Source organism: Epinephelus moara, chromosome 20 (genome assembly GCF_006386435.1).
Source record: "Epinephelus moara isolate mb chromosome 20, YSFRI_EMoa_1.0, whole genome shotgun sequence".
Lineage (NCBI taxonomy): Eukaryota > Metazoa > Chordata > Actinopteri > Perciformes > Serranidae > Epinephelus > Epinephelus moara.
The window spans coordinates 33,811,538-33,830,117 of NC_065525.1; the positions used below are offsets into that span (position 1 = coordinate 33,811,538).

Below are 18,580 nucleotides of genomic sequence, written 5' to 3' on the forward strand. Positions count from 1 at the left end.
CTGTGCAGTGTCCTGTCTGACATGGTGGGGAGTAGCACAGGAGCTCCACAGGGGATTGTTCTGTCTCCTTTCCTTTTCACCTTGTACTCCACAGACTTTCAGTATGACTCTGGGTCATGCCCCTGCAGAAGTTCTCTGACGACTCTGCAGTGGTTGGGTGTGTAAGTGATGGGCAGGAGGAGGAGTACAGAGCCCTGGTGGATGATTTTGTGGAGTGGGCTGGAAGAAATCACCTGTTGCTGAACGTGGCCAAGACCAGGGAGATGGTGATCGACTTCAGAAGGAAGAGGGCGGCTTCTCAACCCCTGTGCATACGGGGAGAGGACATCATCATGGTCGAGGATTACAAGCACCTTGGCATCCACGCAGACAACAGACTGAACTGGACGCTGTGTACAAGAAGGGGATGAGTAGACTATTTCCTGAGGAAGCTGAGATCTTTCAATGTGTGCAGCAAGATGTTGGAGATCTTCTACCAGTCTGTTGTAGCCAGTGCACTTACTTTTCTGTAGTCTGTTGGGGAAGCAGCATCGGAGCCGGTGAGACCGACAGACTTCAGAAACTCATTAAGAAGGCTGGCTCCGGGATTGGCTGCAAACTGGACTCATTTGAAGCAGTGGTGGAAAGGAGGACACTGAACAAACTGTTATCCATCATGGATAATCCTGACCACCCTCTTCACCTCATACTGGACAGACAGCGGAGCTCTTTCTCCAACAGACTGTTCTCAAGGACAGATACACGAAATCATTCCTCCCCCGAGCCATAGCGCTTTTTAATACATCACCTCTGTTTGACAGAGAGCACTCACAGCTCTCTATAGCTTAATAGTTACATTACAACCACTTCTTTGCACTGCTGGTATTAACCAGTTGCACACTTGTAGCTATTTTGCACATTTTTACAACCTCTACCTCACTTCTGACTGTGTTGTGTATATAGTGTGGTGGTAAAACAACTTCGGTCTATTTAATAAACAGTTTAAAGAAAAAAGTCTTCACATGTCGGCTGTCTTTCTTGAGTTTTAATAAGCATTCATGAATGGAGTCACACACATAGTGAGTGAGTGAGTGCCTAGATGTTCTTCAGCTATGCTATCTCTATAGTTCCCAAAACACATGCATGTCAATAGTCAAAATATATAGCACGCNGAGTGCCTAGATGTTCTTCAGCTATGCTATCTCTATAGTTCCCAAAACACATGCATGTCAATAGTCAAAATATATAGCACGCAGGTGGTTCTGCAGTAAGCATCCCTAAGACACAACATCTCTTGAAGCCCACAAGGACACTTGATGTGGGAGCCTCCCTGGCTCGTAACCTTTAACCTACTTTTATTAGGCCTCTGCTGTGTCTCACACTGCTGTCACAGTAGGGGTTAAATGAGCAACACATATCATAGGTGAGAAGTTCAGTTTCATCAAAACAAACACCCTTAGAACATGAGTATACAACACATGCAGAACACATTATAGGTTAAATATGGTTAAATACCAGAATTTTTCCATCATAATAGTTTGATCTTTTTACTCCTGCAATTTGATATTCTTTATTTTTATTTTATTCCTGTATATTTCTTGTATATTTTAAATCTTAGTACTACTCACTTTGTATGTATTTTATATTTCAATATTCTAATGTCCACATACTGTTTGATGGCTTGCTGCTGTAAAGTAAGAATTTCCCAGTATGGGATCAATATCTTATCTTATCTTATAAAGTGCAAAGTGAAAACACAGCAAACCGTGCAAGAGGAGTGGATATGTAGGGAGCTAGGCCCCAGCCCTCCCCTCCTCAGCCAGGGTTCAGCCTAAAAGCAAAGACAAAAATGCATTAAAATTGGCAGGTGGTTGATTGCACTGCTTCCTTTACTGCTAATATAACCTTTTACAAACTATCACATAAATAAGTACATTAAAAAATAACCCCTATGCAAAGCAGCAGTAACACTGCAAAAAACACTAAGGGAGAAAAACACAGTTAACTAAATTAAAGGAGGGTTTCTGGTGTATTTAAAGAGATTGTCATGAGTTTTATCTTAACAGTCACGAAAAGGATTAAATCAGCATCAACAGGCATTGTATAAATTAATAGGTCATAACTTCACCATCAGGAACTCCCTGAAGATATTAAACCAAATAAAAAAACACCTTAGGTTACCAGATGTCTCTGTACATACCCCAATAACCACTTGTTCAAGCCAGCACTGATGGATGGAGTGTTCCTGGACTGGAGGAGAATTTTTATATAGACAACAAATTTGCCTCATTCTCTCAACTCCAAACTAAACACCACCTTCCACAGTCACATTTCTACTGTTACCTTCAGGTCAGGAATTTTATACGGGTGTGCATCCCCCACTTTGCAACCAAGAGTCACAAGTTTTATGATTTACTTCTCTCAGAACCAAACGCTAAACATCTAGTCTCCCAATTTGTTACTACCATTATGGTGCCAGTGGATACCAGTCATCTCAGGGAGGCTTGGGCTGCGGAACTGGGAGTTCCAGTATCAGAGGAACAATGGGAGGAGGGTCTGGCCAACATACAGAGCTGCTCTATTAACTCCAGATACAGGCTAATTCAATCTAAAGCCTTGCACAGATTTCATTATTCTAAAACTAAACTGAGTAGAATATATGAATCAATCTCTCCCATGTGTGACAGATGCAATACTGTCGAAGGATCATTTTCACACCTTTTCTGGCACTGCCCGATACTAAGTAATTTCGTATTCAGTTGGTTCTCTAAACAATTTGAAATAAATATCCCTCCAGACTGTAATCTGGCCATTCTTGGCTGCTCTGATAATACAATGGCCCTTCCCTCCCACCAAAAGCAGATTCTCAAGACAAGCAAAAAATTAATATTGTTAAACTGGAAGTCACCATCGCCCCCACGTTTTAAGAGATGGCTCAGTGAAATGCTTCCCACTGCTAAGATGGATCAGATTTGTTTTAATAAGGGAAAGTCGCAAAACTATTTTCTGCAAGTATGGCAACCCTTTTTGATATTGCTTGGTAAGGACTAAATGTACACTAAATATGTTATTCATGTATGATTAAATGTATTACTCATGTATAACAATGCATAACTCATGGTCTCTGCTGCTATAATGCATCCTGTGTTTTGACTGATATGATGGCCCCTCCTACGGTGGCCGACAAGGACAAACGCACTGCAAATAGAGAAACGCGCTGCATATGAGAAAACAAATGCAACAGAAAAACGCTGCATATACAGAAACGTGCTGAAACGTGCTGCATATACTGACTGAAACGCGCTGCAAATAAGAAAACAAATGCAAAAAGAAAACACTGCATATACACTCATACAACGGAAGTGCTCCAGGCCTGTAGGGGCAGTGCTGAGCTTCCACCCGAGAGACAGACGAGTGAGCAAGAAGAAGAAAGTTATGTTTGGAGGAAAGTTGGAGCCGGGACAGGCAACACAGAAAGGTACGTATTCTTTTTTTTATTTTTCTTTCTTTTTTGTTTTTCACATGTGGCCCTCATCTTTTACTGTATAATGAAAGTGAAGCTGATTTACACAGCTGACGTTAGCATGCTAGAGACTTTGAGTTCTACACGAGTAGTGTATAGTAGTAATGTTAGCTAATGTTACTGTAACTAACGTTACTTACTCTTTTTGTTTTTTAATATTATTATTATTATTTTTTTTTTGTTTGTTTTGCTGTCATGTTGTGTGTCTCTTGTTCTGACGTGTATGTATGTACAGGTATGTATACATAGGTGTGTTATATGTAGATGCATGTACATTTCTTAGCCTCATTTTTTCTCATGGACCCTAATAATAAAAGGGGTGGAGTCCTTCAAATGGACGATCTTGGACTGCTTATACAAGCTTTGGACTTGACTCCCCTAACAATGAACTTTAAATGAGGCGGTACTATGAGATTTGTTTTGTTATTGTCTGTCTGTCTTCTATACTTAAATGAAAACTTCAAATAAAATTAAAAAGCATCAACAGGCATCAACACGCATTCACCTCTTTAAGACGGACATCAAACCCAGGGCGTTTGCTGGCCGTCAAGAGAAAATCTGGCCTACAACACCACTAAATCCTTAAAATTTACAAGCCACATGCAGAACACCAAGACATACAAATCAAAGAAACACAGAAAACAGCTTGAATGTTCACTTCAACATAACTCACCACACGAACGAGGAGCAGTGTCTTTGCAGCCTGAGGATCTGCATGGTGTATAGAGTAACATGAATGAGTTACACCTGGGGCCTGTTCAAACCTAATCAGGTACACTTAAGGTGGACTGACCTTTAAGGTGGCACAACCAACCCTATTACAATACATTAATTTATTCATTCATTCATTTTCCATAACCGCTTATCGTGTTAGGGGTCGCAGGGGTGCTGGAGCCTATCCAGCTGACATTAGGGGAGAGGCGGGGTGCACCGTGGACAGGTCGCCAGACTATCACAGGGCTGACACATGAGCCCAGTTTCCACCAAACACTTCCGCTATGATACCTTTGAATTCAAAAGTAACCCGTCGGACATGGTACCTAGACCCTAGCATGTTACTGCCGTGCATTTCAGCCTAAGTAAGAGATAGAGCATAACAGCCATAGTGTGCCACTAGCCCTGTGAAGTTTTGTACCTCGCTGTTACGATCCAAGTTCCAGCTTGAGTTAACTTGAGAAACAACAGATCCTTGCAAGCAAATTTACCGTTGTAAATTCCTGTCTTAATCTTTCATGCCTGTTTGTGTTGTAGCTGCCCCTCCTCCACAAGAAGCTTCCCCCACGGTGAAAGCCAGCACATTCTTTTGTTAGGCTAGTGTACTCACAAGTTAGTCTCTGCCAAGCAACACCACAGCCAACCACATATTTGATTTTTGTACTAAGACAACCTGTTTTAGCCTCACCTTCCCTTCCAGACCTAACAATGGAGAACTCCTGTTCTCTGGCTATCCTGAACTCATCAGCAGACTGAGTCTCGGTGAATGCAGTGAAGAAATAAACTCTCAACGCAGCGACAAGTGTGATGTGCTGCATCCAGAGGTTCATTGTTAAAATGCTTGGAAACTCTTCCCACCAGACCCTAAGTCTTTGGGAATCAAGTTTTTGCGTTTATTTCCATTTCAACGGTAAATTTCCTGTGAAAATGGAAGTGTAATTTGAAAAAAGTAAAATGCATGTAACAGGCAGAACTTGACACTGTAATGGAAAATATGTATCTGCACTCTGCCAAGTGTACAAGGCCACTTCTCTCTCTGTACTTCTGCATACCTCGTACCACACAGCACCTTCAGCTCTGCTTTCTTTGAGCTACTGAACTATACACACACACACACACACACACATAATTTAACACTCATGAAGGTCAAGCTGCACGAACAACCCTTTATCAGGTCATGTGCAGTCCATCTGAAGGCCCTTCAACCGCATAACCTTAATGGCACCCCCACACCTATTCCACATACACACACATTAACACAGATCTCCTTAAATACGCCCTATTACGCCCTATGACCAAACATCAATATATAGTGAGAATGTGTTGCTATCCAGGATCCGCTCACAGTCAACTTTCACAAGTTAAATGTTTCCAAAAGGAAGCTAAAAAATGCAATCTTTCGCTAAGTTACCGTCCAGAGACCAAGTTGATGGGCCCCCGAAAAGTTGGCCCCGAACACCAATCATAATCTCTTTATATACCATTTCAAGCCCAGGTGTTTATGACCCGGCAGACAGTTTTTACAACAAACTCAAAATACTACATGTCTTGAAGATATCTTCATGACCCAAGGCGGTTTGAAACATGAGGAGTTTGCATCACATGTCAACACACATTGTGAGTTCAACTGCAGATCAACCTCTGGGAACTTTCCCATCTGCTGCAGTCTGCTTAAAGACAGTGTGTGCAGGCCTCAGCACAAACACACATACAGCTGTAAGTGCTGTGGCGTATGAGTGAAACCTAAACCCCACAAAACAACCATAAAAATAAAACATGGTGATACAAAAATCATGGAGATAAGTCTTTAAAATATAAAGACACAGTGAATATATGTGAAATAAAGACAAAAGCATTTTAAAAGCAACTGTCTGTTTGTTTTGGATCCCTCCTGACGGCATCCATCCTAGGTCTGTGTCTCAGCCTATAGTCCTTTGATGTACAATACACCACAACACAATGCGACTATATAGGCACTTCTTCAATGCTTAAACAAGTACATTAATATATCAGTACTTCAGTCAGCAAACTTTTGAAATCATAACACTCAAAATAAGATACAAGTATAAAACTTAAAGTAGTTTTAGTTTTTGCGGTGTGTCCTGCACCGTCGGCACTTCGGCGTCGGCGTTGGCGGCTTTTCGGACGATTGAGCATGTTGAATCGGCGGCAGAGCTTGTCGGTGAGAGAGATCACTCTGATTGGCTGTTCAGGTTTTCGAGTGAATCTGCCTGTAGTGAAACCGGGGCTAACCGGTGCTTCCTCCTCAGGCTCCACTTCACTCAGCTGCCCGACAGACACGCTGCTTCTTCACACTTTAACCTGAATACCAAACCGGGGCTAGCTGTGAGGCTAGTGGAGCATTAGCCCCAGCATGACCAGAGGGAAGCACAGCCAGTTAGCCTCCGCTAGCTTCCCAGCTAGCCCCGGCTCTCCGTTTGGATCCAACCGGAGCACCGAGCCGTGGTTTGTTATTCAGGTTAAAGTGCGAAGAAGCAGCGGGTTTATCGGGCAGCTGAGTGAAGCGGAGCCTGCGGAGGAAACACTGGGACCGTCTGAATGTAATAGTGTGTGGAGGTGCTGCGGTGCTCGGCTGCACAGATAGATAACACCTCGGCTGTCAGGATGTACCACTCTCTCACTCTACTCTCTCTCACACAGGCGCAGAACGTACGTGCTACTTGGCTGTCAGATGTAGTCTTTGTAGTGTGTTCAAACTGACACAGGGTGACGTGAGACGACGTAGACGATGCAACAGTTGGCTTTTGTCGCCGCTAGTTCTTTGATGTCGGTTTGGTGTGACCGCACCTAAAGGGTATGATGATAACAAGACATTTGTTGAAGCCATATGATCAAAGGATAATCCGTATGAGCTAAACACACACTCTCAGGTGCTAGTGTGGGCACATTTCTATAGTGTAAAGTGAGCCTTAACTGCAAAATGTGATTAAATGACAATCAGTAAGTACTCACCTTCATAGTTTGATTAGGTATGGAATATATGTGTTGAATGAATGTACTGTATTTACACATCTAGTCATGAATTGTGCTCACTCACACATCTGGTCTGACTTGGCTCAGACATATTGGTAGGACAATTTGAGTCCAGGCTGGTACCACACTGTTCACCAGTATGAGTCATATCCAGGTGGTCCAAGAGATTACACTATTAGGTTCTGACTCATCCATGGTGAGATCATATCCAAACATGACGAGATATTACACCTTTATATTCTAGCTCATGTGGAAAGGAAAGGGAAGAGCGCAGAGAGTGAGTTTTCAGTCTGGTTCCGGAACTTGACTCATGAGTTGTATGTGTTGTTGCTTGTGAACACATTAAACTCGGTTGCACCTGATTCTAAATGTCTCCAGTGATTTTTTTAACCAATTAACCTGCATGTCTTTGGACTGTGGGAGGAAGCTGGAGAAAACCCACGCTGACATGGGGCAACACATTCTCACTCCAACCTTGTCACATATTGACGTGCTTTGTCATGGACTTTCCACATCCATGTATGCTGTGCAAGGTACCCTGGTGCGTTGGTTGCTGACGTTCTGGGACACCGTCTCAAGTTCTGCCTGTTACATGCAGTGTCCTGTTTCAAAATACACTGTAAATGTATTATAGATTCACCGTTTACAGTCTCTTTCAAAATAAAAGCACTATGTCAGTACAACACCCCGAATTGACGTTTTTTTCCTTCAACAACAAACACACATGGTTGGTGTCAAAAGAATTTCTTCATAATGACCCTTAAAGCAATAGAGACCGGAGCCGAAGTATCAAAGTTTAACAGAATTTATTTTCTTGTACAAGAAGGAGCATTTCACAGTGCAACATACACGATGAGGTTACAGAGAAAAGGCTCCCCGAGGAGCATCTACTGCAAGTTATTTATACAGCATAAGTGAGCATTGGAGTTCAGGTGTTTCAGTTCCTCTAATTTGTCAAGTACAGACTTCATAGATAACGTCATAACCGTCTTCAGTCCTCCTGTTGGGGAAAAACCCTGCCAAACTGACCCCCAGATGACATGCTCTCGATCTGTCTCCGACCCTTGGTCTTTCTGTCTTCCTCTTACAAATATAGTGCTGAACCTCCTTTAACCTTAGTTGATGTTGCAGTGTTGCAGTACAAAACAGGAGCAATTCATCATGACTTGTGTTTAAAATAGTAGCACACACAGACACACACAGACACACACAGACACACACACACAGTGTAATCATAATTTTTATAACAGTTCTCTTATCTATCTTACGGGATGCAATCACCACTCCCTTGGATGAAAGTCTGTGTTTATTGAACACAGAACACAGAAAAACGCAAATGAGAAACAATTCCGTTTTCACCTGATCGTTCTTGTGCTTAGACAGTAGAAACTCGAGGCGCGTTGCAACGCAAAAACTGCGAGCAAAAAGCTTCATTCTCATAAAAACAATTACAAAAAGGCCTCCAGCTGCTAAAACACGTGTGATCAGGGCCAAACACTACCCTCGCCCTGCTTCATGGAGGAACCTCCCTACCCCTAGCAGTCCTAAACGGTCTGCAAACACCACCCACCCCCCAGTGATGAGTGCAAAATACAGCTGGTTCGGCTGGGCCTCTGCCACGTAACATTCACCAAGCATTCTCCTCTCCAGAGACACATGTGCCCTCTCACTCTGCTACTCTACTTCTTTGTCTGAGACACTATCCTCCCACAGGTGCAATCACTCACCCTGCTCTCTTCAGCCTCCCTCTCCCACACACACAGTATCACTCAGAAAAACAGGAACACAGAAAAAAGGCCCTGATCATGACTTAAGGCCCAGACACACCAAACCAACTACAGGTACTAGTGGCAACAAAAGCCCCTTGCTGAGTCGCCTGATGTTGCCATGTCTCATTGCAAATAAACACACCACAAAGACTGTGACAGCCAACCAGCACATACATTTTGTGAAAGGAAATAACTCTCCACACTAGGAGTCTGTAACGGTCATTCAAAAACTGAGACCACATTACCATCTTGATGCTAGTTAGCCAGTTAGCACATGAACACCACAATCTAGTGGTGAAGAAACCAAAGTGTATTTACTGTGTGCCAGTGAACTGTGGTGGCAGGAGTGAACAAATAAAGAGTGAAACGATCAAGTTGTCTTTTGTGTTATTTAATAAAGTGATAAAACAGAATAATAAGAGTTATAACAGAGTCAGTTTATTTCAGCTGAAAGGTCAGAGCTCTGACACCTGGAGGATCCTCTGAAGGTCCGACAAAGAATCACAGATTCACTCATGGGATAATTAAAACTTAGAAGGGCAGGAGCAAAAGGGAGGCCTCCAGTTTACTGATAACTGTCATGTGATCAGCTACAAAGCAAGTTTCTCACACACAAGTGAAACTCTCCAAGGTCGCCGCTCACTTCAGTGCCCAGTGAAGCCTTATGCACAGGAACTAACTAACTAACATTACAAGAAGCCACCACAGGGAGCAAGCATGGATTTCTACAAAACCTCATTAACTTGCTGAAACCCATGTGCTATCATAATTTATGATTTCATTATGGCACTTTGGACCTAAGCTGCTGCACCACTGATTTGACTCAGGTCGCTCATACCAGCTACACAATACACTTACCAGCCACTTTATTAGGCACACCTGTTCACTGATCTTTTAGGCAAAAAGCTAATCAGCCAATCACATGGCAGCAGCTCAATGCATTTAGGCATGTAGACATGGTCAAGATGACCTGCTGAATTTCAAACCGAGCATCAGAATGGAGAAGAAAGCTGATTTAAGTGACTTTGAATGTGGCATGGTTGTTGGTGCCAGACGGGCTGGTCTGAGTATTTACTGGGATTTTCACACACAACCATCTCTAGAGTTTACAGAGGATGGTCCCAAAAAGAGAAAATATCCAGTGAGCCGAAATGCCTTGTTGATGCCAGAGATCAGAGGAGAATGGCCAGACTGGTTCAAGATGATAGAAAGGCAACAGTAACTCAAATAACCACTGGTTACAACCAAGGTCTGCAGAAGACCATCTCTGAACCAACAACACGTCCAACCTTGAAGCAGATGGGCTACAGCAGCAGAAGACCACACCAGGTGCCACTCCTGTCAGCTAACAACAGGAAACTGAGGCTACAGTTCACACAGGCTCACCAAAACTGGACAATAGAAGATTGGAAAAACGTTGCCTGGTCTGATGAGTCTGGATTTCTGCTGCCACATTCAGATGGTAGGGTCAGAATTTGGTGTAAACAACATGAAAGCATGGATCCATCCTGCCTTGTATCAACGGTTCAGGCTGGTGGTGGTGGTGTAATGGTGTGGGGGATATTTTCTTGGCACATTTTAAGACTCCTATGTAGCCTCCAGCCCTGTGGTGGAGAAGCATGTTTTGCCTCCGGATAACAGACTGACATCATTGTGACGTCGGCCCTAAAAAGGGTCTACACTGTGACGAAGTGTTGCAGTGTACAAATACTCCAATTTGAGTTATGTCGCTGGACGAGCCAATTCATATATGAGTCAGGTATGACAATTATTCATAATTCCTCCTTAAAATCGTGAGACTATTTGAGTACACAAATCCCTAAAACACAATAAATCATAGTTTTAGTCCGTGTATTTGTTTTTCCCTATTTCTAATCTGGTATTTATGTTCTTTTTTGTAAAAGCTGTGATGTCTGACTGTCACCTCGGTGATTATAATAAAACCACCATCACTATAAGCAAATCATATTTTCAACAAACTATCCTTTTATGATTTTCCGTTTATGTACATGACGTATGTAACAAAGCACCTCTTCTTGGCAAGAGGAGTGATTTTTATGTCAAAAAGTCTTTTTAATGCAAATCAGCATGAAATATTAATACTTAAGCGGGCCGCTCTTTTTATGGATCTACTTTAACTCACCCCTCCTGTATCGTTCTTGATAGTGATCCTCAGTTTCCCAGAACGCAGTGTGACAAACCCTTGGAGAAAGGTTTTAAAGCTTAACTTTAATAGAGGTGACCACTGCAGTAGGTAAAGGCAGGTATTAAAACAATGAAAGCAGAATATATTTTTAAATACAACACTGTCGTATATCAGTTCAGGGAGGACCCAAATGCAGAGTAACAGGCAGGTTCAAGTTTTAACAACAAGCGAGCTCTAATGCAGCTGATAAAAAACAGTCAGAACAAGCAGGTAACTGACAGCCCAAATGAAAGCAGAACCAGAACTCTCAACTGAAAACCAACCGGGAAAATTTGATGAACACAACGAAGAACTTGGGGAGGAAATCCAAAACGGAACATGAGAGACTAGGAAGAAACGACACCGGGATGAACACAGGAGTGAACACGGGACGGACTGACAAGGAACAAAGAGAAACACACAGGTATACACAGAAAACTAATCACAAGAATGAGACACAGCTGGAGCAGGAGGAGGACATGGGCAACAGGGGGGAAATGTGGATTGGCTGACAACAAGGGTGTGGAGGGGAACACTAGGGTGGAGCAAACAAGACTAATACAGAACAGGTGTCACGGAAAGACTCTGGGAACAGGGAAGGACAAACAAGACAGGTGTGACAGAAAATCTACTAAATATAACAGGAAACAGATTAACCATGAATGAATAACTTGGAACAAGGAACACAAGCCGAAAGATCCAAAACAAAACCTATTGACCCTTTTACTGTTAGTAAACTGTATGATGTTTCTGGTGGGCGGGGCTACTGTTAGTAAACTGTATGATGTTTCTGGTGGGCGGGGCTTAGCTGGAGGCAAAACAATTCTTCACAAACATTAGCTAGTGCTAGCTAGCAACTTCTGTTGGTTTGTTTTAGACAGTGGAGGAAGATGATGTGAGTGGTGCATTCAGAAATACTCATTCTTAGTGTCAGTGTGTACTCTGGCACAAACTGGACTGTTAATAAATTCAGAGTGCTGTCTGAATGTACCATTCAGTTATTCAGAGCACCGCACTCTCGGAGTGGCAGAGCGTACTCTGGACACTGTCTGGAGAGACGGAGCAGCAGAGTGCCGAGTGGAGTGATTATGTGATTAACCTAACCGTTGGTTAATTCATAGAAATATAACGCTCCATTTCTTCGACCAACAGAGCTCTCACTTCAGTGTAGAGCGTCAGACTGAGTTTACGAACGCACCATATCAGGTCACTCACTCTACGGGACTGTGAGTGTAACTTGAATAATTTAACACTGACCAACAGGACCAGACTGGCCAACTCGTATGCTCTCACTCAGTGGATGGATGATGTCACAGGAAGCTTTGTGGTTGATTACTCTGCCAATCTTACAAAGGAGGACGACACTTGAACGGTTTCCTCCGGTTTGTTTTGTTATCGAAGCTAACGTTAGCTAATGCACTAAAAAGTTAGTGTTACAGAGAAATCCAACATTCCTCTTAATACCTCCCCAGTTTTTGATGAGATGGACATGATAACCCTTAATACACATAACGTTATTCATCCCTACAACAGGGAGTACTTTTTCCCTAACCTGATATGAAGTGTGCGCTGCACATGTGAGCATTTTTGATGATGGCCTCCGTCCAGTCCTTCATCTTATCACATTTAACCATAGTTGTCTTTGTTTTTGTTGACGGACAGTGGCGTCTGGTATGCAATAAAATTTAAGTTTTGACTTTAAGCCATGACTCCTTCTATTCTGGCTCCCAATAACACAACAAGACGACATTTTAAGACACTTTATAGCCTACAGCCCTGTGGTGGAGAGTCGTGTTTTGCCTCCAGCTAACAAACTGACATCATTGTGACGTCGGCCCTAAAAGGGTCTACAGCATAACAGAATATATACAAAAACCCAGGATCATGACAAACACGGCCTTGCAGCTGCATTGCATGCTGCTCTGCTGAGGAGAGAGATTTCTCTCTGTATTATTACTGAAACTTGATTCAAATAATTAAAAAATACCAAGTTGTGTTGAACAATCACAAAGAAGTTTAATTGTTATTGTGTTATTGTGTCGATTCTTTTTTTTCTAAATGTTTAAAATATCAGTCACCCACGGGTACATGATGAGAATAAAACAAACAACAAAGCAAAGGTTAATTTTTAAATGAAATATTTTGTTTTCATAGACAATTTTTTTCCCCCCTGTAGCTTTTTTAAAATTCATTGGTCAGGAAGGTAACTTTCGAGATGTCCCCTCTGTTGGGATGCCAAAGGTTGAACAGCTCCTTCAATATTTTGGCATCCTCCACTGCATTATGGGCATCATAGTATCTGTCCAGGAAGTGCTTAGCCAGAAACCCCAGAGAATAACGGGGCAGACCAGGGAAGAGGTTCCTGCTTAGCAGCAAGGTGTCCACAAACCCAGACACCACCTGCTGGAAGTGCTCCCAGAGGGAGCACTTTCGCAGCACTCTGGCGAGTATGGGTGCATCAAACCCCTTTGCATTGTGGGCCGCCAGCAGAACAGGACGGCAGGAGCTCAGAAAGTCAATGAAGTCCTTGAGAGCATCATAAAGAAAGACGGTGTCCAGAGGAGTCCCGTGGCGATACAGCGTGCCTCTGCTCTGGGTAAGGCCTGTCAGCTCTGTGGCTTTTGGAGAGATGGGGCGGCGGGGGAGGATGTAGGCGTTAAATTCTCTCTCTCCACAGACGGCTGACAACTGGATGATATGACACCCTGGATCTGAAAGTAGAGAAGAGATGGATTTAAAGAGGAATAAAGAAAAAGAGAATATAAATAAATATATGTTACAATGTTCAAAATTATAAAACAAGCTTATGTGCAGGACGATTTCTTAGCTGTATATGTTACAATGTTCAAAATTATAAAACAAGCTTATGTGCAGGACGATTTCTTAGCTGCAATGGCTGAGGATTTTATTTTTTTATCTTTGGTCAGCTATTTCCCCCATTTCCATACTTTGTGCTAATCAATCAATCAATCAATTTTATTTATAAAGCCCAATATCACAAATCACAATTTGCCTCACAGGGCTTTACAGCATACGACATCCCTCTGTCCTTATGACCCTCGCAGCGGATAAGGAAAAACTCCCCAAAAAAACCCCTTTAACGGGGAAAAAAAACGGTAGAAACCTCANTATTAGGGCCCAAGCGACGACAAAGTCGTCCGTGTAGGACCCTATTGTAATTATTATTATTGTTGTTTTATTTTTCCAATTTTCTGCATCTTCTACTTTGGTGGCACAACCAGACTTTGATATACATTGCTGCCACCTGACCATGGATGTATTTTCTTGCATCAAATACATAACTGCCAAGCATTATGGGTAGTATACACCTCTGGAGCGACCATTGTTGTGCACCTGCTCCCTCAGCTCTCCAAGGGTTGATCTCACCAAGTTCACTTCAGGTTTTCAGACAAATGGAACGGCACATACGATGGCGGCGGGGATTACCCAGAGACCAAGTGCTGAGCGGAAGTCAGCGAGGGCATGTTGAATGACATGAATAATAATAATAACAGTGTGACGGTAATGCTTTTTTACAGAAACTTATGAGTCGTTTAACACAAAGTCAAAACCACTCACTCAGACACTTCAAAGTAACAATGTAATCCGTTCTCTCAACATCTGGTTTCAATCCTTTAAAGATGTGGTTTTGACAGGAAGGGTAATTTTGACACACGTACTCAACAGCCAGGGCACTTTATCAATTATTAATATAAATATATTGATTTAAAGAAGCCTGAGGGGTTCTTAAGCCCTGTTTCCACCAAACACTTTTGGTATGGTACCTTTGGAACTAAAAGTAACCCTTCAGACATGGTACCTAGACCCTAGAGTTTCCATCACAAACAGTACTCTTAAATGTGGGCGGGGTTGTTGTCACTCACTGCTCTGTCCAGCACTCACTGTATTTCCTCCTTCATCAGTCTGCACCTCGTTTAACGTCCACAGAATGAGGTTGCACGCTGACATTTTCAGGACAAAATACAACAGGCTGCAGTGAGAGTCTCTCTCCATGGGATATTTGAAAATAGCGGATTTTTGTGTTTAGTCCTTCTCAGGCAAGCTCAGGGGTTTAATGTTGCCGGAGCCCACAGGAACAACGTTCCACTATGGTTTTTTTTCTTCTCTGAGTGAGGATTACAATATATACAGTTCACATAACCCGCTCAAAATGAATGTATATTTTTAAGCTCTTGATGATCCACTCATTACGAAAAGTGTATGTCATATAAAAACTGAAGCAATGATCAAAGTTGTCATATTGAAATTTAAGGTGGGTTGATGGATTCACCTCGTCAACTCATGCATTGAGTAACATTACAAGTTAACGTTTGACCCTAAAAGTCGCCAGCAGTCGGCCCAGTGAATTAAGTTGTTTTCTCAGACTACAGCTGCTGCAAGAGGCAGCAAAACATCCTTTATTTCATAGTTCCACAGTATGAACAGTGGTAACATGAGCCTCAAAACCAGCCACAACTCAGCCCTGAGCAGAGTGACCGTCCTCTATTGACCAAACAACAGACTGCAGTGTTCACAGCTCAAATCTGTGTGCTAGGTACCCCAACAGAGGGGGGACCAAAAATGGGGACGGTATGGAACAGTCCCATTGGTACCATCCACAACTTTTCACAGTGGAAACAGAAATAAAGCATTCCGAACTGAACTGTACCGAATGACAGAGCAATATTGGGCCATCTCATCTTGTCATGTCCTTGAACACCAATTAAGGCAGAAACAGCTTATGACATCCGGACAAGACATAAAACATATCACATCACATTCTTTCGGCTTTGTGGTATTGAGCACAGAGGCCTAAATAATTCCATTACATATGTGTGTCCATTACCTAAAAGTTTCCATTACAGTCACCTTGTAGTTGCTGGTTTTGAATCCAGTCTTTTGTATAACGTGTTTGATAATACAATTACATATTGCATCTCTCCTAGAAATCTGTCATAAAGCAGTTGCATCCTGTGACACCGACAGGAAGAGCATATCTGGTTTGTGTGTGGTTAGTCGCAGGCGTCCTCTGGGTTGTCATCATATTGGTTTGACGTGTAATGCCAGCCAAGTGATGCTCTACCCTAACCCACTAAACGTCAAACATTCATGAACAGGGGCAGATGCATATGTGAGTTTAGAAACCAATACGTACAGAAACTGAATCACACTCTTAAAGGGAAATTTCGGTTTATTTCAACCTGTCTCCTATCGTCCTAAATTTGTTTCAAGTTACTAGTGACAAAGAAATAATAGTTAGCATGTTAGCCGTTAGCCTAGATACAGCCGTAAATAAGGGCGGCCATAAAACTCTGCAAAATCAAATTCCTCCTCCACAAAGTCGAAGTCTGGCAAAAAGTCAGCCATTATTCTATAAATCTTTCATAAAATAAATGAATGAACTTTTCAGGCTACTGTCCGGTTCTGCCTTGCAGCTGTTGCTGCTTGTTCTAGCGAGATTTCAGGCACAGTATGAGATTGTTGCTTGTTCTCGCGATATTTCGGCCGCGCTTTGGGAAGCAGAGGTAAACAGTAAACACACGTTAAGGTAAGACAACAACTCTGAAGACCACCTAAATGTGGAATGTTCGTATATAGGCTTTCCACATCGAGAGTCGATGGCCGCCCTTATTTATTTGAGCCAGAATGCACTGACGAAGAGCTTCGTGAAACTGAAGAACGGAGGAGGAGAGAGAGAGAGGCACAACAGGTAGAGGACGAGAGAGGAGGAATGGCTGCTGCAAGGATTTAGCTCTGGAGATCGGTGGTGTAACGTTACCCGTGAATGCTGTGCCCCAACGCCCACAGAAGAGGAATACCTCTGTTGCAAGGAATGGGACCGGTTGCAGCCTTAGCTAAATGGTAAACAACAAACATGGCAGCACACCGGTAAGGTAAGACAACACGTTTACATGTCGTTTTCTATATGTTCTCTGACATTTATCCTAACGATATGAGGCGGTCTTTGTGGAGAAAAAGCTTGTTTAGTGGACTAACTTTGCACTTGAAAGGATGCCCGTTCAATTACGTTTTAACAGGTCTGACGCTACTATGCACCCCGGCTGTATCTAGGCTAACGGCTAACATGCTAACTATTACTTCTATGTCACTAGTGACTTGAAACAAATTTAGGACGATAGGAGACGGGTTGAAATAAACCGAAATTTCCCTTTAAGACTCGAGTTGATGTGACTGTAAACAGGTGGAGCCTTCAGACTATTAGCTGAATTGTCATGTAGCCATACTGGTACACAATTTAGCCAGTTTACTTTAACTTGTGACAGTTTGTCAGTTGATTCCACGCCAAACTGTGCACTAAGACCATTTTAGTCGTGCTGTCTACACAATAGTAGATTTCAGCACAGTTCAGTACCCATTAGAAGATCAAATATGAACCTTTGAGCTCAATAAAATAATGAATATAAAAATAATAAATATTGTTTAACAAAGGTGTATATTATAACGCCAACTGTTGTCAGATAAGGTAAATAAAAAGGGTAATATTTAATGTGATGACATTGTGACAGACTAATACCCTTTTTCCATTCTCACTCTTCGCCATGCTGAATAAAGCCATGCCACGCCAATTTGTGTTTCCATTGTCAGTTTAGACACGCTGTGCCACACCAAGCCGCAACAGCGATGGACCTTTTTCAGAGCAGGTCCAAAAGCTGGGCCACCTGCCCTCAAGCGGGTAGCGGTGATGTCTCGCCGACCGCAGCCAACCCTTGACGACCCCCCTTCTTCCCCCTAAACAATCTGTGTGTGTTGCAAAACTTTACTCCCCCATGTCTGCAGGAGACCAGAGAGAAAGGCGTTTTGAAAAGTCACTGTGTGTTCAGCTCTCAGTACGTCTGTAGAGTTTAGTCTCTCTCCTGCTTCCTGTTTTTACTTTAGATATCTGCAGAAGTTGTGTTAAGTTGCTGCTCGAAAACTTAACATTTCTTTATTTTGCTGCTTCACAATAAAAGTTTTTACATAACAAAATAATGGGGGACTTTTATTGTGAAGACTACAGGAAATGAAATGTGTTCATCACTGAATTAGTGGAACTTTGTGAGCAGCAATAAAGGCAAGGCTAATGGTGCGGCAGGGAGGAAGAGTAAAAGCAGAAACAGCCACAGTGAGATGATGATGAAGAGCTGCAGACAACAGGCTCTTACCTGCTGCGCTGGGCTGACAGGCCAAACCAAACCAAACCAAACCAAACCAAGCCAAGCCAAGCCAAGCCAAGCCATGACTGCCGAAAAGGGGTAAAAGTATTGATAAGCAGACAAACAGACATAAAGGTAATCTTACCTAATCCAGTGGTCTCCAGGTCAAAGAAAACAATGTTCGACATCTGCAAAGATTTAAAGAGACAGAAATTTGAACATGAACTTACACATCCTACAGTCACGTCTGATACGTCTGACA

The 18,580-nt window shown here is 42.6% G+C and overlaps 1 protein-coding gene across 2 annotated transcripts in view; it reads right to left on the reverse strand.

Annotated features, from left to right (window-relative positions):
* The window catches only part of LOC126407591 (DNA polymerase III subunit epsilon-like), a 62,022-nt gene that overhangs the window by 38,419 nt on the left and 5,023 nt on the right, over positions 1-18,580 (reverse strand). Inside the window, exons 2-3 of one of the 2 annotated variants that reach the window (XM_050072630.1) lie at positions 18,464-18,506; positions 13,201-13,875 (exon numbers count right to left, since the gene is read on the reverse strand). In XM_050072630.1, the coding sequence (XP_049928587.1) occupies positions 13,346-13,875; positions 18,464-18,506 (573 nt within the window). In that variant the 3' untranslated portion in view covers positions 13,201-13,345. Of the gene's footprint in view, positions 1-13,200; positions 13,876-18,463; positions 18,507-18,580 lie in introns of those variants that run through there. The other variant, XM_050072629.1, reaches the window with a different exon arrangement.